Genomic DNA, 26,821 nt, shown 5'->3' on the forward strand with positions numbered 1-26,821 from the left:
ATATCATGAATATATAAATAATTCACATCTTCTTGTAGTGAATGGATTTTCCCTTCCTAAATCATCTCTTTGTCTGGAGATGATTTAAAATGCTTTTTGTCAACCTGAATGCTTTCAATCCATAGGATTACTGGATTCTTCAAAACACATTGCACATCTCTAAAGATGCTCGAAATAAAGGGAGAATTAGTACTCCTTGCTGATATACTGTACTGTAGTTACTTCAGTATTTGAATCTACATTATAGCAGATATTAGATAAATTAGAAGATGATGATATTTGATGTAAGATGAGTGAGCAAAGAAAGACTCATGCTCACTTACTCAAGTAAACAGTGTTTCTTCAATAATGTACTATGCAGGCCTGACACATCAGTGCAGCTTAGTTGTTATTATGGATATGCATATTATGCATATTAACATACTGGCTTGAATGTGTTTGTCATTGGATGGAAAATACATTGTACAGTTTTGAGTGTAGGACAAATTGAGTGCATGGCACGTTGATTTTAGTTGTCCATTTAGTTGGTAATGATTCAAATGTCATCAGATGTCATTTGGCTGAAGCCCACTGTAAAAACAAAATTGTCAGGTAACCGGAAAATTTGCTTCATTTGGTAATATCTAAATTGACAGGCTTTATTCAAGTTAAAAATATTATTTAAAAGAATGGTTTACCCAAAAATGAAAATTCTGACAATTTACTCACTTTATATACCTTTCCAAACATGTATGACATTCTTTCTTATGCAGAATTTAAAAGATCTATTACAAAGATGTTGTAATGAAAATAGCAGTCTGTCTTTTTAATACAATGGCAGTGGATGTTGCCTCACTGTAAAGCTTTAAAAAGGATGCCAAAGTATCATGTGTCCATGTGACATATTCCAAGACTTCTGAAAGTATACAATAGGTTTTGGTTAGAAACAACCTGAAATGAAGGTAATTTTTCCATGAAAATCTTTTTCATGTTTATAAGCGCTATGAGAGAAGCTTGTTCAAAGTGGCTTGCATGATCACATGAAAACTTGCACTGTTTGAGGTAATAGATCTCGCATGAACACCATAGTATTGAAAGATGGGCCGCAACATTCTATAATATTTCTCCTTTTGTGTTTAGTAAACGAAAGAAAGTCATACTGGTTTGGAATGGTGTGTAAATTATGACAGAAATTTCATTTTGCGTGAACTATTCCTTTAAGACAACATACATTGTAAAAAAAACATTATCTAGAAATGTGCTTTATGTGGTAACAGCCAAGTTTTATTCAAGTAAAAAATATTATTATAATGAATATGACTAAATCTACCTGAATACATGAGGTTACACCAACAAAAGTCATTGTTAAGGGTAAGCTCACATACTAGAAATGGCATTTTAATGTAACAACTGCATGTATCCGCTTTGTACTGTGAATCCCTTTCATGTGACTGGATCTCAAATCCAGAATTTGAATGTGACAAATAAATAATGGAGGGATTTAGGGAGTAAGACAAAAACAAAATAAGAGAAATAGCAAAAAAGGAAAAGAAAGAAAGAGAGGGATTTCCTTGGACATCACTGATTAAAACCAGCCAAATGATGGCTACTACAGGATACTTGACTGTGTTCCCATCATACAACGGAATGAGAAGGCAGCTTCATGACTGTCTCTGTTTACAGCTGGAGTGTAGCTCTCTCAGTCATATTTTGCTTCCCCCCAATCATCATGGAATTGCTCAGCAATGCATAAGTGCTCCACCATCTGACTCTACTGCTATCGCACACCAGTGTTCACATTATACTCACTCTCACTGACTAATGAATGCAAGCTTTAGAGTTTCAGTTGCTTTACTGATGTTGCTTGTCAAAAAGCATCCAAAGTCTGAAGCTCCTCTTCATCAATGAATTTATATAGTAGTTCCCATACTCGCCCAACTAAAGCAAATTTAGAAGACTTTGGAAGAAGTGCACAAGATGTGTTCTATTAAGAACAGAGGCCTGGGTGTACCCAGCTGAAAAGACTTTGATAGTCAATGCCTGTTTATGCTTATTAGTGCTATAAGCTTATTATGATATGCTTATTAGTGCAAAACACAACATATTCTGACTAGCAATGCTGGTCTTTTCAGCAGGGTGTTTATCTTGCTCCCCATCTCACTCTCGCTCCTGTCCATAAGGTTGTGTCAGTACACTCTAGAGCCTGCAATGATTCAGTGTCACACTCACAAAGAAAAATTGCCCAAAAAAAGAAACTCCCACACAACTGACCTTCCCTGAAGTCTGAGCTACTGACCTTCCTTGAAGCCTGACAGTGTGTGTTTAATGGGGAGGAGGGATATATGTGTGCATTTACAGTATTATATAACTATCATATATCCTTACTTAAGCATTTGTAAATCTGCTACATTGATTCGCAAATATAAGTGGGCTGATAAGTATTTGAGACTGAACACATGAAAGAAGACTCTTTATCTCCTTGACTTTTGTTATTTTCTGAAGCACTTATTATTATCATACAAGTCATTTTCTAGGGTTTCATTTCATAAAAAAAGGGTTTAATTTTCTTGAAATTCTCTACCTTAGTCACTACAATTGTAGGGTCTTATGATAAATGACAAGGTGTTTTCCAGCTCTAATATTCATGCAAAGTACAGGGTTTGCATCAATTACAGGCTATACAGTAGCTGTCAGCTCAGTCCCCCACATCCCCAAACAGCACCAGACGCCAGTGGCCCCTCCCTGTCTCCCTGTGCCTTGCTTAGACCGCTTTTCAGCTGGGGGATCCCTATTCTGCTGAGCTCATCATGCTGACCCTTTTCAGAGAAGCGTGGATCGACTGCCGCTGTGGTCTTTTCTCCCTCTACAAGCTTTGAATGTGCTAAAACAGCACTGGATAATCACTTGGCATTAGTACCTGTTGTGTAAAGCATTAGTGGCAAGAATTGACTGGTGGGACTTGTGGTCTCCCACTGAACACTAAAGCTGATGAGGCTTGATCCTGGCACCACTGTGGAGGGCAGATTACCATGTCCCAGCATGCACTGGCGCCAGCCACCAACTTCTCTTTCTTTGTACTCATGTGATGAGCATGCTGCTAGCTGATGCTATGTCATCTTTTAATTATATATATATATATATATATATATATATATATATATATATATATATATATATATATATATATTATATATATAGTTGCAATCAAATGTATTCAACCCCCTAACCAGCAGTTCTATTGATGTGAATTAAAACACATCAACTAAAACCTCAGTAAACAGTCAAAGTAAGATTTTAATACACATTTGAGTGACTTTGAGAACAAAGATTTCAGTTTACCCCAAAATTTTAAATAAAATTGAATTAATTCTCTCCACAAATGTCATGTCAAAAATATTAAACTCCTGAAGTCAATAATTTGTCAACATCAAATAAATGTTTCGGGTAAGTGTTCTCAGGCTTCGGACACCTCTCTATTGGAATTGTTAACACAATACTTGTGAGCAAAAGCTTCCAACTCATTGACATTCTTTGGTTTCAGTACTGCCACTGCATCCTTGAAATCCCAACAAAGATTTTCAATGGGATTTTAATGATAGCCTGAAAGGGCCATTCAAGGACATTCCACGACCCATCGCTGAACCAGATTTTGGACAGCTTGGATGTATCCTTGGTGTTACTGTCTTGCTGGAAAGTCAAGTGATCACCTAGCTTTAATTTACACACTGAAGGAATCAAATGTTTGCCAAAATGGCCTGATACCTAATATATAAATATATAAATATAAATATATATATTGCGAAAGGTTCAAATGTGTTTTAAGGACAAAGGTATTTTTCATGAAAGTCAGGTCATGTTGTCACATGTGTTTTACTTACCCTATATAGTTTAACAAGATGACATTGCTATGGGGACTTGTTGTCACTAAAGTTTAGCGTTCAATAAACAATTATTTTTTACTTGGGCAAAAATGGTGAAAATGTTCAATGGAATTTTTTTGTATCCAAGACTTCAAGGTATGTGGCTATACAGAAATTGACTTTTAAAAATAATCATACCCTGATAAGTATTCATTGGAGTAAAAAGTGTGACAACTAGCCCTGATCTTCCCTATATTAAGAGGCAAAAAGACGAAAATAAAAAAACAGATATCTAGAAAGAATTCTTGTTTGATGGCAAAAGCTGCAATCCAACATTTCAATAGATCAATTAATTAAAGGGATACTTCACCCCAAAAAATGTATTCTCTCATCATACTTCTCTGTATCCTTTATGTGATTTTTGGAGCTTTAAAGGTCTGATCACCATTCACTTGTATTGTATGGACCTACTGAAGCAAGATATTCTTTAAAATCTTTGTTTGTGTTCTGCAGAAGAAAGAAAGTCATACACATCTGGGATGATATGAGGGAGAGAAAACGATGAGAGTATTTTCATTTTTTTAGCGAACTGTGCCTTTAAGCTGTCTCTTTAAATTCATAATGAGGCAAAGCTGAAGTCTGTAATAAGGTAAGCTCACCAGTGAAGCTTTTAAAAATGAAGCTCTGATTCTGTTAGCATTTTGGGCTGTCAGTATGGGGAGTGATTTTATCCCTCAAGAGAGCTGTCAATCAGATTCCTGTATCTCCAAAAGCGCCCTATGTGGCTGATATCATCTTGGCTTTGGTGTTAAGTGATTTCCAGCAGAACTGCTGAGATGGTACCTTCAGGCCTGATGAAAGTAAGGTTTTAATCATAGTCGATTCCAGTGACATTATCAGAGCATTATTACCCCCGTTTATCATGAATCACATTACCTAGTCCCATCCGCACTGCTCTAAATCAGATTTGGCACTCACCTCCTGCCTCACAGTCTGCTTTGATTGGAGCATAACTCAATTCAGTACAAAGAGGCAGTCCCATTGCTCTCATCTGCCCACAATCACTCTCTCAAGGTTCCCTTTTAAGGACCAATTTTCCTGTAATGAGCAGAGCAGCAGTACTCTCTCTCATCTGTAGCTTGATTTGGGTAATAATTTGTGAGTGTCTTGCTGCCAGAGAGCACAATCTCTTGGCTCCGGAATGTCAGTGTGGAATGGATGAGGAGCCATTGCATCACTGTGTGCATTTGGACTTGAGGGAGGGTTCTGGCACTTTATCTAGCTTTTACACCTTCCTCTTACTTTCTGTGCTTATTTTGCTGTTACTTTTTCTCATTCTGTCATGGCTTGACATACTTTACCTAAATTGCACATCCTTCTTTCCTCACTTGCTTTCTTATCCCCGTGCTTGACACCATGGTATTGGTTGTGCACGTTTGAGTATTTGTTACTCATACATATGAGCTTGCTTGGCACATGGAACAGTGCTGAGCAGACAGTTTCATTCTGAAGAGCTCCACTGCAATATCTCCTTTACTCCAGTCCCCACACAGACAGTCTGAAATCCACTGTCAGATATGAACTTTTATATTAAGAGGCAATATTTGCCCCCTGGATTTGATTTTCAGTGGCATTCTTTTTCACTTTAAGGTATTTAAAGGTAGAGGGCAGAACGTTTTTTTTAAACATTTTAAACAAACTGTGTTCCAGCCATCAAATTGTAATGAAGAGTCAGGCTGGTTAGGATCCATCTGCGGTTTATTAGACAGAGGCAAGTCAGGTAGTACAGGCAGGGTCAGGAACGGGCAAACAGAGTGTAGAAGATAGAGAGGAACGTAAACAAGGACAGGCAATGGTTCAGGGCAGGCAGCATACAATCGTAGAAAGTAACAGGCACGGAGTAAACAAGGCTGGCGGCGGAGCTATCGTAGTCAAGGAAACAGGCTAGGTTGATACACAGGAAATCAAGGAGTAAACAGAGTAAATACGCTTGGTGATGTCGCCGGGGCAAACAAGACTTCGCAATGGAGAAATACACAGGCATGGTTAAATAGACAGAGACAATGAGGAACAGCTGCGGAACAATCAGATCTAGGTATGTGGGTTATGGGAAATGTAGTCTGAGCAGTCAATACTCGGGCGAGTGCGATCTCTGAAGGCCGGGGGAGGAGGCGCCCTCACCGGTGTTCGTGACACAAATACATAAATTTAGCTAAAGATTGAGAATTATTACCACCTACCCTAAGAATTAAATCAACAATTATTTATATTTTATCCCATAATACTAGGACTATAATAGAATAATAAGAACTATATCAGATTTTACAAATAAAAAACTGAGGGCTTTTTTATTATTATTATTTTGGAGGCATGTTTGTCCCAAGCCCTGTACATTTCTGACTCAACTGACAACCTTTTCCAGAAGGCTTGATTCCTCTCCAATGAGATTAGTATGATAAATAGTTTGACATAACAGGAAATCATTTGGATTCAAATTGAATTAAGAATGCCTTTTAAGTTCCTGAATTTTAATTCAATTTGAATTGAAGTAGCAAACAGGATGCAGAAAGTAGATTCCTCTTCCTGCCATTCCAATTAAACATCCTGTGGGGTGTGGCCAATTCAATTCAAATTCATGAATTGGAAGGGAGACAATTCTTATATTCTGAAATTTGCCCATACCTGATGGGATTACAGATGTGAACTCAAGTATACTGTTATTAGCATGTGTAGTTTAAATCCAGCAGATTCATTTTAAAACAGGGTTTAGAACTTTCCCACAGTCTTGTTTGATATGTGACAGTATTATTAGTGCTCCAAGAGGAACAGTTCTCTGGTGCTCTGTTTACATGCAGCTGCTTGAGACATTTAGCAGCTGAATGTGTGTAGAACTCTGTCTGTCATGATGCCATCTCTGTGTTTGCTCTCTGCCTTTGGCATGCTTGTGCTAGAACAACCTCTCCTCCTGACAGGGCCAAGATCAGCCAGACCAACTGTATGATCACTCTTGTGTTTTGAATGTACTGGCACACTATGGCTGCCATTGCATCATCCAGGTGGATGCTGCACACTGGTGGTAGTTGAGGAGAGTCCCCTGTCACTATGAGAAGAACTTTGAGAGTAGTGTCAGAAAAGCATATAAATGTAACATTCATTCATTCATTGACTTCAACACATTGTGCTTCTCAGACTGGAAGTTCTTGCTAATCATTTGTGTAATTGACTTTTATGCCTAAATAGCTATTTGGCTATTAATAATTATTGGTAATATTATTGAATATTCTGTGTTGGCTAAGTGGCATCAATCAAAATCATTTCAGAGTGATCAAGTTATTACATTTTTATTAAAGATACGTTTTTTATTTATTTTTTAAATAGCGTAGAAGAACAGATGAACCATTCACAACTTAAGAAAGTAAATAGGCTGAATCTTGATCTCATGTTGACTTGAATGAAAATGTAATAAATAAAGAGTGGTTTGAGAGTAATCTCAGCTCTCTCATACTGACTGCATCATGATTTTGTGATGTAGGCTGAGGGGCATCTGCAGTCATGTACCATTGTTAACATCACAGATGACCTCGTAAACCTCTCTTTCCTCCTTCACTTCTGGACATTGTGGTCCTGGGAAGTTCTGAGAAGAGGAGCGTATGTAAGAGACCAGGAATGACAGACAGAGAGAAAGAGACATTCCCGCATGAATGAATGAAAAAAATCATGTCTGCATTTGTCCCTCAGCTGACCTCATGAACTTTCCCCTTCAATACATTTTTTCATTGCTTATATAAATGGTCTGCACTTATATAGCGTTTTTTTAACCTTATCGATTTTACAATTCCGATACAATGTAATTTGCAGCTCTAATCCTGCAAGCAATTTGAGCAATGGTCTATGTTGCACATCTTTACTCGTGGTCTTCATAGCTAAGACCTCACAATGCCACCTGCTGCACATTTGGCCTGTACAGTTGCTGATGTCAACAGTCTTACACACAGGGAGAAAATATGGTGCAGATTCTAGAGGCTTAAGGCTGGTTTGACACAAAGTGTTACAACTGTTCCCATTTTGTTCAAAGTAGTCCCTGTACACATGACATTTGACTCTTAACAAGATTTTAATTGAATACCTGTGAAGATCAGAGATTTACAAGAGTTGTAGTCTGTGCAAAATGGATTTCACAGCGGTGCTGCAGGCTAATAAAGTTACAGTGTAGCCAGGCTGAGGTGTGGAGGACAAAAGCGGTGAGTAGAACTCATTGTGTGCTAAAGCAACCTTGACCTGCATGTTCTACTTACTGATTGCAATAGTTACAGTTACAGAGTTATAGTGTGTGTCAGCTGTGTCAGTTACTGCATTAATTATCATGAACTAACAATTAACAACATTTTTAAAGCATTTAATAATCTTAGTTAATGATCATTTATAAAAGTACTATTGTCCATGTTTAGTTCATGTTGTTCATAATGCATTAACTAACACTTTCAAGTTGTAATGTTAAAAATGTATTAGAACATTTTGAAATTAACATTATTTTAGATGAATAAATACTGTAAAGGTAGTTAATTTTAACTATTGTGTTAACTTATGATAACATATCCAAACTTATTGTAAAGTGTTACTGGACATGTATTGTGCCCTTTTGCATCTCTGCCAGCTATGCATATTTACACACAAATGAAAAGCTTTCCCTTGAGTAAATGTGTAAACCTTTTAAGTCTCACTCCATTTACTACAGCACAGTGATTTAAATCAGCAGTTATGGATTTACTTATAGTTTTGTTGACTGATGAACATGTGTTCCATTGTGCTGCTTAAATGAGCCCTTTAGGGCTTTTTGCACATACAAAGACAACATAACACATGTAGCCTGGTTTCATTCTGCTGCAATCTTCTTATGGCACCATAGCTGCAGGACTGCACACATCTGACAACTTAGCCGCTGATCTCATGGAGAGGCCTCTCGCATTAATACATAAACCTGTTAAAGTGAGCCATGGGTCTCATCTCGAAGAGGTGCAGCTCTAAAAGGTACTCACCCAGTGACAAGCTATATCTCCTAGATTACCACACTCTGTTAAAAATATACCTTTCTAAAAATCAGAAAAGGTAACACCCTCTTTCTTTCTAAAGACTCTGAAGACATTTGCAAAGGTGTAGGCATAAGATGTGTTGCAAATGTAAATAACGCTGACATATTGGTCCTGCCATTTGAAAATGAGTTTCTTATGGCTCTATGAGATTGAGTGTTATGCAGGAGGCAATGGAGGGGGTTACACAGACATATGCTATTGGCATCACAGTTACGATTCATTTAGCAATGTGTGCATCATGCATTATGTATGATTGTGTGTGTGTGAGGTTACTTCCCAACTAACCCGAATCCTTTGGTGAAGGAAATTACCTGCCTAGGAAATAGGCATTATTTAAAGGAAACATGCATTATATATTTTTCCCCACTACAACAGAACACTCGTCACTCATTAAATGTTAATGTTATTCTCATCCTGCCACACATCAGTGCTACACTTTTCAAAGCGTCACATATACTATGTATTGTCTCTACTATCCATTCTTAATACCTTCAAGAAAAAAGTATAATTTTGATAGATCCTTTTGTTTTTAATAGTTATATTTGCTTTTTGGAATTATTAAAAGTATGAAAAATCAAAGAGCTGTTTGTGAGTTTATAAATTGATCTAACCAAATGTGTGATGTAAATTACTGAAGCTCAGAGTTCATTGAGCTCCTCCACTCACTGAAGCGCCACAACTGTTTCAGAATGTGCTATTTATATTTACACAAAAAAAAATGGAAAAATGTCTTGAACAAAAATATCTCTATTAATGCTATTTGTATAAATGTTTGTTTGGTTATGGAAATAAGGACTGTTTGTTTGTTATGTATTTTTGATTCTCATGGTACACTGAATAAATGTCATTGTGTGATTAAAGGAGCATTGTTTGCTGTCTTGGCCACTCTTTGTCCATAAAACAATGAACTCTTAACAAGTCACATGTCCATTTCTACTATCTCAAATCTCATTTATATGCCAGAAAGAAGCAACATTGCTTCTTTCTGGCCAGGTTAACTGAGGTTACATGGAGTCTGCTTTGTAACTAAGGCCTTTTGGTAACTAATGAGATCAAAATAGTTGGTGTGTTAACAGAGAAGTGTTAAGCTGTGTTGTGCTGGCAGTGGCTATGGCTCTAAACATGCACATTTGTCCATGACCCAGTGGGTTGAATGGAGGACAGCCAGTCTCTCTGAAACCACAGCACTTGAGGGACTGAAAAAGGTCACTAAATGGGCACCATTGTTGTTCTATTTATGCATGATTCTTTTAAAGAAATCTATTCTGTCAAGGATTAATTAACATTTCAAAGCTTTTCCCCTGTATACATATTTAGTTTTCCTTTTTATGTTTGTTATGGGTTGAGCTTGTTCTAAATTAACAACATGCTGCTGTACTTGATGTCTTTTTATGTCAAGTGCAAGATTTATAATAAGCTTCTTAACTCTCTCTTCCATCCCAGCATGTAAGCACAAACACACACACATATATTAGCTTTGTATTGTGATTTTTTTTTATATATATTGGGAAAAGTCAGCTGGTCCTCTCCTGAAAAGGATGTCACAGAATGTAATTACAATGCACTTTTAATACACCTGTTTTTTCTTTGTAATTCTTTGTAAAGCACTATTTCGATATCCCACTGTTCCATGCATCTGGGGTCATTCAATCTCAGATTAAACTCTCTCCTCTCAGTCCCACTTTCCCCTTCATTCCCATGCAATTTACACCATTAGCTAAAGCTCATTGAAGAATGGTTGCTCTCCTTGTTGGTATTAACTCTATGGAGAAGCTCTGTTTGGAACCACAGTCAGGTTTAGAAGGGCTGGTTAGCTGGGGCTCTGTGAACTACGATGAACCGTGATTCTGATGCGGGATTGAACATTGTACCACTCCACAATGCATCTCTTTTGGCTCCTCAAAACAGGATAAAGAAGTAAACTGAGTTTCTGTTGCTGAAACTGGCAGAGCATGATGCTTCCAAGGTCATGGACTAAATTCTCATGGAACACAAAAACCTTAAATTCCCTATAAATTGCTATACTTCAGTTAGCTCCATTTCCCACAATGCAACTTAATGTTGACATCGCAGCAGATCGTGCTTCACCTACCCCACACCACACAGCATTAGTGTATGATGAAAGGGAAAGCAGTTTACAGCTGTAAGTGAAGTTAGGTCAATTAAATTATTTAGAAGAGTTATATTGAGATTTAACTGTATAATATTTGCAGTTACCTTAAAGGGTTAGTTCACCCAAAAATGAAAATTCTCTCATAATTTACTCAGCCTCATGCCATCAAAGTTGTGTATGACTTTTTTCTTCTGTTGAACTCAAATAAAGATTTTCAGAAGAATATCTCAGCTCTTTTTGACCATAGTAACTTTCTCCAGCTAAACAATGATAAGACTGAAATGATTATTTTTGGTTCTACTGAATCTTGAAGCGCTCTTGCTAACAAGCTTGGCCAACACTTCCACCATGTTAATTCGCATGTGAGGAATCTTGGTGTCATTATAGATTCTGACTTGGGCTTAGACTGACAAATAAATTCAGTAGTGAAAAATAGTTTTTATCAGTTACGAATGATTTCTAAATTTAAATCAGTTTTATCTTTTCAAGACCTTGAGACTGTTATTCATGCTTTTATCACCTCTCGATTGGATTATTGTAATTATCTTTATGTTGGTCTTCCTCAATCCCCTCTTTTCTGTCTTGAACTGGTTAAAAATGCTGCGGCCAGATTTTTGACATCATCTAAAAAAGGGATCATATTACACCAATCCTGGCCTCTCTGCACTGGCTTCCTGTTTATTTTAGGATTCAATTTAAAATACTGTTGTTTGTTTTTAAAGCTCTTATTCACCATGCTCCGTCATATATTAGGGATTTAATACAGCCATACTTACCAACTAGGTATTTAAGATCTGCAGACAAAATGTTAATGCATATTCTTCCGTCACGTTGTATACGCAAGGGTGATAGAGCATTTGCTGTTGCTGCCCCTAGGCTGGGTAATCAGCTACCACTACATTAGACAAGCTTTATCACTGTCTATTTTTAAACATAGGCTGAAAACACATTTTTATTCTCTAGCGTTTTGCAGTATTAAATGAGATTATTTATTTATTTATTTTTATTAATGTATTGTAGATTCATCTGTACAGCACTTTGGTCAGCTTTGCTGTGTTTGAGTGTGCTTTATAAATACATTAAGACTTCACTTTACTTACAATTCAATTCCAAAATTTTTAATATCCAAAAATCACACAAGTCAGCATAAAAGTAATCCATTGGACATTAAATCAATGTCTTCAGATGCAATATGAGACGTGTGAGTGAGAAACAGATAAATATCCACTTTAACTTTCACATGCTTCTTCTTGTGTTTTTGGTGATTAGCATTCTTTATGCATATCACCCCCAACTGGGCAGGGAGAATAATTTCAAGCAAAAAGGATTACGCTAATCTTTTTCTCACCTACACCTATCATATCACTTGATTTAATCCAAGATATGGATTAAAACATTGGAGACGATGGATTACTTTAATGTGCTTTTTGGAGCATCAACATTTTGGCACCAATTCACTTGCATTTTATGTGCCTACGGAGCTGAAATATTCTTGACAGTTATACAGCCATAGCCTATGTGTTCAGTGTAATGTTACTATTTATGTTTGTGTACATTTTGCAGATTTTGTGAAGACTATATTGCTGTAGAAATATTACACTGCAGGTAAAGCATTTGTCATTTTTCAAACAGTTTACTACCCTTTGATGCAGATGGTTGAGTGAATAATTATTATTTCTAATAATTATTCTAATTATAAGTTTTTATTTTTCTTTACAGACAAAAACAAAAGCCTCTGAAATTACAAATAAAATGTACCTGAATCTGTAATTGCATCAGTCTGTGCAAAAATCGCCAAATAATTCCACAAAGTGTTATCAGCCTTACTGCATGGGCAACGGTGGGCTCCATACTGTATGTAACACAGTGTAAATGTAAGCAACGACGTACATCCGAGTCTATGAGATGGACTGATTTAGTGAGGAAAGGGCAAAAGAAACTTCTTTTACTGGAACACAGCCAGCATGGTGCTAAAAGTGAGTTGTAAAGCAAGTTAATTTTAGTTGTAAATTATGTAATACAGTCAACAGCTTTTTTTTTCCATATGTCCTAAACCAAACCCTGAACCTTACCATCAATGGAGAAAAATGTCATCTTAGAATTGAAAATGTAACCTTAATGTTTTGCTCAACATTGACTATATGAACAAGATTACTTACTGATTTACACGGGACCAGAACTCATATCCCTGAGGCTGTGCACCCAACATTCTATAAGTAACACCAGAGGAAAAGATGAACATATTTAAATTGCCGCAATGATGTATGATGGGAGATGCCGCTTGTTAGTAACTCAGCAGAATGGGGTCGATGTCAGAGTACCGGCAGATTCTGTAACAATCTGTTGAGTTCCTGTGTGATCATGTTGGTGAAGAGGTGGTATACAGAGCTTACCCATACAAAAAAAAGCTACAGGCCAAAAGGTTGTGTATTTATACACTGAAGTATTGATTTATGTTTAATTCTGAGCGATATCCTCAGATCGATGTCCAAGTTTAGCCGAGTCCATCCCATGAGCTCCGGAGGGTTCCCGAAAGCAAGGGAAACAGAGCACTTTACATTGTGAGGCCTTTAACCAAGGCAAGAATTTCCAAAGTCAATAAAGCCTGTGGAACGTAGATAAGGTCAATTGGTTTTTAATTCAGCACAGATGAAGACAGAGTGTGAAACTGGATAATTTTCTCCCCTCCCCTGTTTCCTCCACAGGTCTCTGAATTTCACTATGTTTCTGCTCTAGCATTCTCCCTTTCCCCTATTTTCCCACATTAAATAAACACCAATCATGTTTCCAAGCTACTTTTCCTAACAGTGTATTTTTGATATCTTCATTATTCAATTTTTTTGTTTTTGAGCAAAAGGTTTGATGAGAAAAATCATAAGTATGTTCATGAAAAGAGAGCACAGAAAATATCTCAAGCTTGCTGTAAGGCAATGCAGACAAGGGAAAAGAAAAAAAACACAAAAAAACAGCCATTTGTAAGATTCTGGACTCAGATTCTAACCTCAGCCTCAGGCCCAGCTCTGAGCTCTCTTTATGTTCATTCTTCTCTATGACACATCATCCTATATGTCTCTGTTCTTTCGGCTGATCTAGTTGTGAAAACAATACCTAAAATACCTAAAATATTAGCATGATTGTATATACAGTGTCCCTACATCCATGCAATCTACACCTAAAAAGGCTAAAGATATGCATAAAGTATCTATAACATGGCTATGGCCTCACTATTCAGTCATCATCACTGATGTATACCAGTATTTTTTGGGAAGTTGAACTAAGAGAACTAGATAATGTGATTGAAGCTCAACTTTGTCCAGCTTGTTGTTAACTAGACCACAACTGGCCTTGGCATCATGTGCATTCTAAGAAAAAGAGAGGTGATGCATGACATGTATGTCTTTCCTTCAAGTATTTGCTTATGCAGTGTGTGATGTATACTTGGAAAGACAGATGAAGACTGTAACGTGACTACTCAAAAACTAGCTGTATCTTTATTTATACAGTAACTGCACGTGTAAATAAGTCATGTGGACATAATTTTAAATAATTTCTGCCAATACAATTGAACCTTTCCCTATGCTAATATATGCACATCTAGAGGTATGATGTATTGTACATTGAAGGGGCAGAGCATCATGTGATTGATGTACTTTTTTGCTGTGAATTAGACTCAGGCATGCAAACCTCCTGAGCTTTCCCTCTGATCACACATGTTTCTGTGTGTGTAATGTTGATGACCATGGGGGTGTTTTCCAAGTGCTTGCTCTTCCATGAGCACACCTGAGCTCGTAGGCTAATGCGCAGCCTCAGGCTGCTCATTGTTGAGAGCTGTTTAGGGTAGCCATGCACAACAAAGCTGCTTTGATCACGTTTTTCTGTCACTAACACTCAGTCTTTGCTCCATCCTCACAGAACCACTGACTCTTCAGAGTGGCATAGAGCAATCCTCTTCATCCTGGGCTTAGATTTGAGTCATTTACTTAGGTTTATTCGAAGACATGAAAGAGATTTTCTGAGGTTTTTGGGAATCTGAGATTGATTTGCCAGCACTAACAAGACAACATGCTGAATATCCTGATATCCTCTCTGTTCGATGCGGATCGTAATATGCGGTGGAGAAGGCGCCTGTCCTCGTTGGCAGTATTTATCATTCTGTTTTTTTGTGTTGTTTCGTGTTTGTTTTTTCTGTGTTTCTGGCATTTGTAAATATTCGGGACTAAGATGTGCTAATACTATCTGTACATCTGGTCAATTCATCACATAGCTTCATGTGTATGTGTGTGTATATGTGTGTGGTGGATAAAAGAACAGTGGAAGAAAATTAGCAAAGCTCACCTGGCGACTCATTGAGGGGCTAGCACAGCTAGTATGTATGGTTTCATGGGAGGTTGTATGCCGTAAAGTGGGTATGGTATAGTATGTGTAGCAGATATCTACATAGCAGAGGCCTTGGGACGTAGGATAGGATTTCTCGTTGAGTGCAACTGATTAGTTATTTAAAAATAACTGTATTGCAAAGGCTTTTTGTTTTATATTTTGGTCCTCAAAAACATATATATTGGCAGTTGAAAGCCTTCTTAAAATTGTATATACTCCTATCCTCTCAGTTCCTCTCCCGCCTCCTTTCATGATTCCTAAAGCCTATAGCAATGAGAGAATGTGACCTCTTACACCAAGTTATTTTGGGTTCAACCGACAGACCTGGTATATGACTTTAAGAATTTATCCCACCCAGCATGACTAATCAAAAGCATCCTTTGCCTCTCCCTTGGACCTGTCTGTCAATCATCAATGTATTTGCAAGACTACATCTACAAGCAGTAACCTTGTGAACATAAGCCACAACTAACTCTGGATTGGTGGCTGTTGTTGAAGAGCATATGGTGGAGCAAGGAGGTTTTTATTATAGCACATTGTGTTCAGTGTCTTTGGTTTTGGTTTGCTCATATTACAAGTTATGTTATCTTTTTGACTGTGCTATTGTGGTGTATTCAATATCACAAGGCACCCAACATAATGTGTTGTGCTGATATATTCTGACTGCAGCACTACGAGACACTAGAGTGTCCCCTGTTTTATTATGGACTGTGTTAAGCTGTATCAGTATATCTGATTTGCTGATTCTTGTGTGTCTGTGTGTATCTGATTAAGTTATTGCAGAACAAACTGTGAATGGATCTTACATGTATTATCCTTAGCTTTGCTGTTGTCAGTAAGGATATCTTTACCATCTTAATGATGCTTACAAGAACTGTGCAGATAATTCAGAGAGGCAGTTAGTTTGTTGAATGGAAATGAAACAATTTTACTCTCCCATTTGGTGGACTTTGGCAACACTTCATGGACTTAATGCACGAAAAGCACTATCACTATCAACTGACTGGTTGATAATAAGGAGCCAGTGATATTTTGTGCCTTTGTGTTCCCTTTAATCAGTTGCAAACATAAGCTGACATTTTACAGTGAAATGTTCAGCCCATAATACTGGTTTTAAAACAATACAAAACCGCATTCTGGGGCCCTGTCCTATGGGAGGGGACCCGGAAACCACAGGAAGTGGCCTGTATTGCAGCAATTATGTCCCATTGGGTTTCCTGAGTGGTTTATCAACCAAAACCCAATCTACAGGTTAAACCACATGAAATAAAAGAAGTCTGTACACTTTAGACAGTTAATAAAGCAGTTTCTTTGTAACTGCATCAGGTCTTTTGAGTAATATTTAGTTTCGTCACTAGGTGACTCATTTACATAGTTGTATAACCACAATATGTTGTGTTCCTCATTTCAACACAATTATACGAATTTATAGAGTTACAAGGAAAAGTTTTCAAGGAGAATCATTCTTGATGAATTGACTAATGGCATGTAGTGCCTGAAAGGTTGAAAAAAAAGAAGAAAATAAAAAAGTAAGTCTGACAAAAATATTGCATCTTGCGTTAAAGATAATAATAATACAGAAACTCCCTCGGTGCTCGCGTACATGACATAGCAACAACAGAGCAGTGAGAAACAACTTTGTTCCACTTTTACCTTTGCTTCATCTCTTTCCATCCCATCCAGCGATCCATCCTCTCTCCGGTCAGAACAAACAGGACACGGACGGGAGGGGCCCCTGTAATTTTCATCCTTCTCTCTTTTGTTTAGAGTAAAATAATGTCACTTTCATCAGATAACACGCGATATGAAGACATATAATCTCTACATACACACAAAGAGTTAATATTTCATATCTGGAATTGTGGTTACACAGCTAACTATGTCCCTGTTTCCACCCCACCACCCCCACAGAAATGCAATGGTCCGTCCCAGTCAGACATGTCACGATTGTTTCTGGGAGAGAAGAGAAGGGAGAAGCGAGCTCATCTGTTTGAAACTTCTTCAACCGTTGTGAGACGGTGTCCGTCATCATCGTATTAAACTACACAGCTGCTTCGACTTGAGGACTAATAGTTTCTTGACTTATTGTTATTCTTTGGTGAAATTCCTGAAAGAGGGAGTCAATCCGAGAGCCTTCGCGTAGGTTCTGAAGTTTGTTACAGGTTAAGGCGTTGGTAATAATAGATTATGAACTTTGGACTGCGGGATTTCAGTTGTGTTGACATGTCTTCGGGCGATCAGAAGAAGTGAACCCGCGTTTGCCCGGCGGTGCTGTGGCTGCTGGGCAGGAGAGAGGATGAATAATTTCCCCTTTTGGCCGTAGTGATATTTAACAACAGTGAACTTGCTACGCCGGGAGGCTACAAGAGATCAACATGTCTGCATCAAATAAGGTAGGCACTTGTTACTTTTAAAAGTAAAACAAAAACATATGGGTGCGATTGGGGGCACACGAGTCCTGACCCATTTAAAGAGCGATACATGTAGGAAGAGATCGTAGTGCGTAAACATCATTCATCAAGATAATCACCAATCAGTCAACGCGTTTACACGGCAGTACATAACTTGTTTTCCATTATAATCCACGTTTAGACAGAATATTGACATATTTATACAATTGAAACGTCTTTAAAGTGACTTTAATGATCGCTGAAGTGTTTGCGGAACACACGTTGATTATAAATTGCACTGAAATAGAATATTCCGACAATGGTTGTCAAAAGCTGTGTGTGTGGACGAAATTATTATTGTTATTTTCATTACAAGCTTTTATTTTCCCGCGTTGCTGAATATAGACCAACTTCCTTTCGGAAAAGTCGATACACGCGCCCCTGCCAGTCCAGTACAGGAAAATACGGATAGAGTTGCATAGTTGAAGTCAGACGTTTACATACACTTGAAGTCATTAAAACTCACTTTTAACCACTCTACAGATTTAATATTAGCGAACTATAGTTTTGGCAAGTCATTTAGGACATCTATTTTGTGAATGACAGGTAATTTTTCCAACAGTTGTTTACAGACATATTGTTTCACTTGTAATTGACTATCACTATTCTAGTTAATCAGAAGTTTACATACACTAAGTTAACAGTGCCTTTAAGCAGCTTGGAAAATTCCAGAAAATTATATAAAGCCTTCACTGTGAGTGTATTTTAAGGCCTACCTTCAAACTCCGTGCCTCTTTGCTTGACATAATGGGAAAATCAAAAGAAATCCGCCAAGACCTCAGGAAAAATTATTGTGGACCTCCACAATTAAGGTTCATCCCTGGGGACAATTTCCAAATGCATGAAGGCACCACGTTCATCTGTACAAACATTAGTATGTAAGAATAAACACCATGGGACCATGCAGCCGTCATAACGCACAGGAAGGAGATGCATTCTGTCTCCTAGAAATGAATGTAGTTTGGTGCGAAAAGTGCGAATCAATCCCAGAACGACAGCAAAGGACCATGTGAAGATGCTGGAGGAAACAGGTAGACAAGTATCTATATCCACAGTAATACAAGTCTTATATCGACATAACCTGAAAGGCTGCTCAGCAAGGAAGAAGCCACTGCTTCAAAACTGCCATAAAAAGCCAGACAGTTTGCAAGTGCACATGGGGACAAAGATCTTACTTTCTGGAAAAATGTCCTCTGGTCTGATCAAGCAAAAATTGAACTGTTTGGCCATAACAACCATCGTTATGTTTGGAGGAAAAATGGTGAGGTTTGCAAGCCGAAGATCACCATCTCAAACGTGAAGCATGTGGGTGGCAGATTCATGTTGCTGGGGTGCTTTGCTGCAGGAGGGACTGGTGCAGCTCACAAAATAGATGGCATCAGGAGGAAGGAAAATTTTTTTATACATTGAAGCAACATCTCAAGACATCAGCCATTAAGTTAATGCTCGGTCGCAAATGGATCTTCCAAATGGACAATGACCCCAAGCAGACCTCAAGTTATGGAAAAATGGCTTAAGGACAACAAAGTCAAGGTATTGGTGTGGCCATCACAAAGCCCTGACCTCAATTCAAATAGAAAATTTGTGGGCAGAACTGAAAAAGCATGTGCGAGCAAGGAGGCCAACAAACCTGACTCCGTTACACCAGTTCTGTCTGGAGGAATGGGCCAAAATTCCAGCAACTTATTGTGAGAAGCTTGTGGAAGGTTACCCAAAATGTTTGACCCAAGTTAAATAATTTAAAGGCAATGCTACCAAATACTAATAAAGTGTATAGAAAATTCTGACCCACTGGGAATTAATGAAAGAAATAAAAGCTGAAATAAATAATTCTCTCTACTATTATTCTGACATTTCACATTCTTAAAATAAAGTAGTGATCCTAACTGACCTAAGACAGGAAATGTTTTCTACGATTAAATGTCAGAAATTGTAAAAAACTGAGTTTAAATGTATTTGGCTAAGGTGTATGTAAACTTCTGACTTCAACTGTACGAGCCTGCTTACGTGTTGGGTTTGTTTCTTGGGGTCTGTGTGTAGGGTTATGGAGCCAGATCAATCTCATTAATAATTCACGCACAAAAAACGATTCACACATGCGTAGACAATTTCACATGCATGAAACCTAATTCACGTACACAAAAAAAAAAATTCACGTGCGTGAAAAAAATATACATTCACAAAAAGCTATTCACATGCGCAAAATAAAAGTATGCATACGTAAAATACATTTTACAAACGCAAAACATACTTCATAGATATACAACTAGTCGCAAAAAGTTTCGAATGTTTGAAATGTACAAGTGTATCCATGAATCTGAATGTGCAAATCGTCATTCACGTGTGAATCACCTCGGATTTGTGTGTGTGTTTGTTTTTGAGACTTTCCTGGCAGAGATCTCTTCCCACGTGGGTCTGTCGTACTCTTTAGCCAATCAGATGCGAGTTTAACCAATCATATCATAAGCCACTGATTCTGCGCACCTTTTGCGCAATATGGATTAATTAGAACGGAAATGAAGGCTTTTTTTTTTTTTTTATTAAGATTCAAACAAACAAAGTCAATGTACAGTCAAAACTACAATAATACATATATAAAGAGAAAAACAATAAAGCCAGGGGGGAAGGCTAAACATCATGTAAATATATTGAAGGACTCACATATAGAAACAGTTTTAATTGCTTTCTTATTATGTGAATGAAAAATAGTCTTTATATATATTTGAATTTCTTTTTCAAGAACCAAAAACAAAGGTTGGGATTTACTGTACTTACATTTATGTATATGAAATTTAGCAAAAATTAAAATTAAATTTATAATATAGTATTCTTTCCTTTTTATTTGAGGGGATATTAGTAAAACCAAATATAACATTATCTAAACATAAGGAAAATGTGGGTTCAATGTTATCAATTATAAATCTGGTCAAATCTTTCAAAAATTTCCTTACATGAGCACAATGCCAAAATAGATGAAACAAAGTCTAAGGCAATGTATTGCACAAAGAACAGTTAAAATCAATATCTTTTTTAAATTTAACAAGAAAAATATTAACTGGGTAGTATCAGTGTAAGATTTTGAAAGTTATTTCCTTAACTTTATTTCCTAATAAATATTTGTTTGGTAAAGCCCAGATGGCCTTCCATAATAAACCTTCCACCAGTCTATTCCAATAAACAGTTTGGCATAGTGACAATGTCTTTTTGTAGTAAGGAACGAATAGTTTTATTAATATTTAAAACTCCAGCGGTAGGAAATGAAGCCTTTATATCAGTAATCCAGCATGGCGAACGAAGAACGGGAAGCACGGGTAAGTGAAGTAAAATGTTTTTGGACAATAATGTATTGTGACTGAAAACATAATGAGGACAGTATTGATACTTTTATTGAATAAATAAAATAGGCAATTAACTAATACTGAGAAAAAAATCTGAATATGTATGTGTGACTCTAATAATAAAAACAACAACAATAATAATAGCAGCACAAAAAAAAATTACTTCCCATTCTTCGTTCGCCATGCTGGATTACTGAAATGCTTCATTTCCGTTCTACTTAAAACATATTGCGCAAAAGGTGCGCTGAATCAGTGGCTTATGATATGATTGGTTAAACTCGCATCTGATTGGCTAAAGAGTACGACAGACACATGTGGGAAGAGATTTCTGCCAGGAAAGTCTCAAAAACACACACACACACAAATCCGAGGTGATTCACACGTGAATGACGATTTGCACATTCAGATTCATGGATACACTTGTACATTTTAAACATTCGAAACTTTTTGAGACTAGTTGTATATCTATGAAGTAAGTTTTGCGTTTGTAAAATGTATTTTACGTATGCATACTTTTATTTTGCGCATGTGAATAGCTTTTTGTGAATGTATATTTTTTTCATGCACGTGAATTTTTTTTTGTGTACGTGAATAAGGTTTCACGTATGTGAAATTGTCTACGCATGTGTGAATCGTTTTTTGTGCGTGAATTATTAATGAGATTGATCTGGCTCCATATAGGGTGGCTTGGGAAGTACAGTGGTGTACATGCGAGTATATGTGTGTGTTTGAGTGGGCTTCTCACTGTACTGAGTGGGGAGGAACACTATGAAAACGCAGGAATGTGTACAGCACATTTGGTCATTCAGGTTTGGTGAGTTTTTCTTGATGAGGTGAAATTGTTATGTGATGATGCAATGCCCTGGTGTAGTCTTTGTTTTGACATTAGTTTCAGGAAACATTTCACACTAAGCACTGTGAATTTTTTTTGTCAATTACATGATATATAGTCTATATATATATGTATATATATTACTATTTGTGAAACCCATTTTTTCCAGGATCAAGTGTAGGGTACAATGGGGCTAAAGACCAACTGGGGTTAAAGGCACATTTGTCTTTATTTTCTCCCAAAACACTAAATTTCAACCAAAATGAACACTGTACTTTCCTAAACACCTGTTTGTCACTATGAACTGCAAAATTTCCCTAAACCATGATAAAACCATCATTTTTTGTAATATCTAAAGCAGTGGTACTCAATTAAAGTTCCAAGAGGTCCGGTCTCTACATTTCCTTCTCGGCAAAGGTCCGGATAATACATACCTTACACAGTGTCATATGGCTATGAAATTATATAATATATATTTTTTAATAGTTTTATAACTTGCCATGTTGGCAGCAATAGTACTTTGTAAAAAAAGAAACTGTCCTAAACAGTCAAAAAGGTATCTTCAAAATGGGCAGGGATGAGGACATTGGGGGCCCAGAGACAGCTAAAGTAGTGGGGATCTTCTACCAAAAGATTACACTATTTTCATCAAGACTTCATCAGTCGAGGGCACTTGGATATGAATATTAAAAGATAAGATCAACAGTTTGTTTTGAAGCTGAATGACAGCAGTCCAGTTTTGTTCTTGAAATATTTTTGCATTCAGAATCTATATCCATGTATGGGACATAGCAGGCCTTTTGACTGATAAAAAAACACTGTAGGGGGGTTCAGGGGTGTCCCCTGAATTAAATTCTTCTTATTATTTAAATATAAATGTAATCATCTGAATGGACCATTTTTATATTTTCCTTAAAGTGAAACCTGTTTATTTATTTTTTTCTATGAAAGACTCCTAACATGCTAAATTTAGACAGAAAAAAATAACTACTGTATAAAAATGTAATATTAAAAAAGTAGCAATAATACTCAGAACTATTATATAATATTAAATAGTTTTATTATCATCTGTAAAAAAATATAAAAACGCAAGTGTGTTATCAGCATGTTGTGATTTTCATGAATACTGTGAAGCTCTGTTCTTCTGCATTTTATATTACCAAAAATAAACTAGCAATTTTTGGAAAGTTTTGTAGTAAAAGTATATTATAGTTAAGTAATTATTATATTTTTATTTGAGAAAAGCGGTTTGTATCAATTTGATTAAAGTCCATTTGATCTTAACATTTAATTAAAACATTTAATGTGGAATTCAGAAATATTTAAATCAAGAAAAATCTTTGAGACTTTATGCAATTCTTTTAATCAAGCCATTTTCTGTGTAATTTCTTAAAAATCGGAAAACTTATAGTATCGATTTAGTATCTGTTCCAGGGCTGGTATCCTACCGAAGCCAAAACTCACGCCAAAGCTGCAAATCGGGTGGTTCTTCGCATCCACGTTTTGCATTTTAAATCATTTAATGCACACCTAGCCATGGATTATCCCTTACTTATATCGATGTCTGCAAAAAGTGACTGTTTTGTAAAGGTTTTTTGACCCTCACTGTTGTAATTGATTTAAAAAAGAAAACGTTCCCAGAAAGGAGACTTGAATAACAGAGCGGGCTTCTCTATCAGCAGCTTGCTTTCTCCACTTTTCATTTTCAACTACACACAACGCTTGCAGAACTGAGATGTCATCAATCTGACCCATGTGAATAACAGGTGGAGCGTATCCATCTACAGAGCCATACAGCAGCATTAGAAGAGGTTGTAACTGTGTTTGTTTATTTGATGCTTCGTATTCTTCGCAAAATCTGGTTCTCCTGAACTTGAGGTGAACTGTGGTACAAAATGCTTGTTTTCATTTGATTTAAGTTCTATAAATTCATTTGATTAGACAATTTAAAAATTTTTTTTTTTATGAAAACACAGTTTGGGGAAAAAATAAAATGGATTTAATATGGCCATTGTCTTCAGTGCAGGGAAGATTAAGATATAAACTAATCAATACATTTCACTTATACAACATAAGCTCTAACAAAATGTAAGTAATGCTTAATTTCTTGCATTTCCAATCTTTGTCTCATACCAGTTTGATTTGATCAGAGTAAATCTTCCAGTATTTGGCTGAATATACCAACTAAAATTAGCATTGCCTCTGCTACAGCTGCCCTGCTGTGTACTGCACCACTCTTTAATATGTTACAAACTCACTGGCTAAGAGATGACACATACAGAGGATCACACATACACTCTTGCTCTCTCCTGTCACATGCAGTAAAGATCTAAGACACATAGAGGCTCCCTCACAGTGTTCCAGAACACTGAAAGCCCAGTGGTGAGGACTCTGATCCATGATGTGATATCACTCAATTGCAGAGCATTAAACTAAGAGGAAATGTGGAAATGACACACTTCCTCATTTTCACACTCCTCCGATGTGTTACCTGCCTCCTGAGAATCTGAGAGAGATGGAAGAGTTCAGAATCTGAGGGGAGGAAGGGGGAGAGAGAAAGAACAAGCGGGATAGAGAGGAAAGAAACACTCTTCTTCGGCTCCCGCGGGCACCCTGCCCACCTGGTCCTCAGCTGCTCCTCCTTCCCCTGGTGTAGAGCAGCGGTTCCTCTGCCTCCTGGCGGATGGCAGCGAGTCCTCCATCCCCTGGCGGACAGCAATGGCTCCTCTGCTTCCCAGCGGACTGCAGCGGCGGGTTCTCCCAGACAGTGTGTCCTTCATCCTTTCCCGGGTTTTGGCACCAGTGTAACAGTTCGAGAAAGGAGGATGTGTGAACACACACACAGAGTCTCTCTCTCTCTCTGGTGTCTCCGGCTCTTCCCTTATCTCCCTCACGATGATTAGGCAACTCAGCGCCTGGCATGTATCCTCTTGGCCTGGCCACGCCCTCCTTCTCATCACTCACAGATACATCACTTTCACACTTATCATAAAATGTTGAACATACATTCTCAAAGGAAAAGTAAACCCAAAATATTTTTTTTTACATTCATTAACCCCCATATTATTCCAAATTCCTATGACTTTAACAAAAGGATATGTTTACCATACTGTCTGTCTTTTGAATACAATGGCAGCATATAGTGCCTCACTTTAAAGCTTAAAAAAGGACCCAACAATATCATAAAAGTATTCCTTGCAACTTGCGCGTCATATTCCACGTCTTTTGAAATGACAAAACCTATCGGATGGCTTTAGGAAATTTGATGCACTGACTAATTTTATGACACTTTTGGGTGCATTTTATTTTATTTTATTTTTTAATTTTTTAAAGCTTTGAATTGAGTCACTAACATCTGCCATTGCATTTAATAGACGGACTGGGATATTCATTAAAATACATCCTTTTGTGTTCCTTTGTTACATGAGTGAATTTTGAGAGAGTACATGATCAAATAATTTTCATTTTGGGGGTGAAATATTCCTTTAATCCAGGAGTTGACTGATAATTGAATGCAGTAATTCTGATATTGTGAAACACTCCTACAAGAGAATGCATACAGTAGTAGTGGTGGAGCTGCACCAGGAGCCCATTGCTTTTACTCATCATGGGAACTGCTCAAGCTTTCCAACAACACACACAGACACTCTTGAGCCTGACTGGCCACAGACTGGCTTTGAAAGAGGGTCACAGGGCTCTGTAAACAGCACGTTACACTCCGCTCCCAGATTCTGACATGTAGCCTACATTTTTCACAAGGCACAAATCCAGCTGAGATGCAAACAAACAAATTTTCTCTATCCTGCATGGGAAATGTAATCTCTTCTACAATATGTCTAGTACTACAGTAGATACATTTGTCCTCTACAGATGAAATGGAATTAAAATTTAATATCATGATTATAGTGACAAATGATCACTGTTATCAGTATTATTACGGTATTGTTAAAATGTGCTGGAAATGTTCAAAAAATAGATACACACACACACACACACACACACTGAAATAATTTCACCAAGTTTTATATTGAAAACCAAGAAATAAAATGATCAGCACTATGAACTTTGTGTGCATAAACATTAAAATAATAACAATAACATTGCAGATGGCACCATGTGGCCATGAGAGTTAAAAGTTTCCGTAGTTCAGGTTTTAATGAACACAACCTTAAGTAAATAAATCAAATGTGCATATAAAAGCAACATAAGTAAAGCAATGTGCATGTAAGAACAATACAACCATATGTAAACAAATCCAATGTGTAGGTGTTGACATTAAACTAACACAAAATATGTAAATGGACCAAATTAACAGCACTGATTGTATGTCCGTCTGTCAGCAACACGTAAAGAAATATGTGTTGGTGGCCTAACATACACTATATGTATGCATATTTGTTCATTGAGATTGAAATGTAAAAATGTCAGCATTTTTACTTTGTCCAGTTTAAGTAGTGATCTGCAAGGAGAGACTGGCACTGAACACACTGATGGTCTGATGGCACGCTGGTTGCTTGGATGCAAAAAAACTTGCAAGGTGAGGCAGCTCTGATGCATGAGGCAGCTCCACCACACCAGTGGATCCTCTTCTGCTGGAATGGGTGGCAGAGATGGGTAGACCTTGATCTCTTTCACTCTGTCTTCTGGGGTGGTTGGAATCTGACCCTGTTCACCTGTCTTGCTGCCTTGTTGAGGTAATATTTCTCAGAAACCCAGCCAGACCTTTCCCATCCGATGCCGCTGTGCGGGTGTTGGTGGTGGAGTTGCTGCTGGTGCTTTGTG

The 26,821-nt window shown here is 37.3% G+C and overlaps 1 protein-coding gene across 9 annotated transcripts in view; it reads left to right on the forward strand.

The window, feature by feature from the left end:
• Nucleotides 1–26,821, forward strand: part of LOC127620185 (tight junction protein ZO-1-like) — a 162,398-nt gene that overhangs the window by 46,447 nt on the left and 89,130 nt on the right. The window contains exon 1 of one of the 9 annotated variants that reach the window (XM_052093658.1): nt 17,350–17,812. The exons of the other annotated variants lie outside the window; for them this stretch is intronic. Coding sequence (XP_051949618.1) covers nt 17,795–17,812 — 18 coding nt within the window. The 5' untranslated portion in view covers nt 17,350–17,794. Of the gene's footprint in view, nt 1–17,349; nt 17,813–26,821 lie in introns of those variants that run through there. 9 annotated transcript variants of the gene reach the window in all.

This window comes from Xyrauchen texanus, chromosome 1 (assembly GCF_025860055.1).
Source record: "Xyrauchen texanus isolate HMW12.3.18 chromosome 1, RBS_HiC_50CHRs, whole genome shotgun sequence".
Taxonomy (NCBI): domain Eukaryota; kingdom Metazoa; phylum Chordata; class Actinopteri; order Cypriniformes; family Catostomidae; genus Xyrauchen; species Xyrauchen texanus.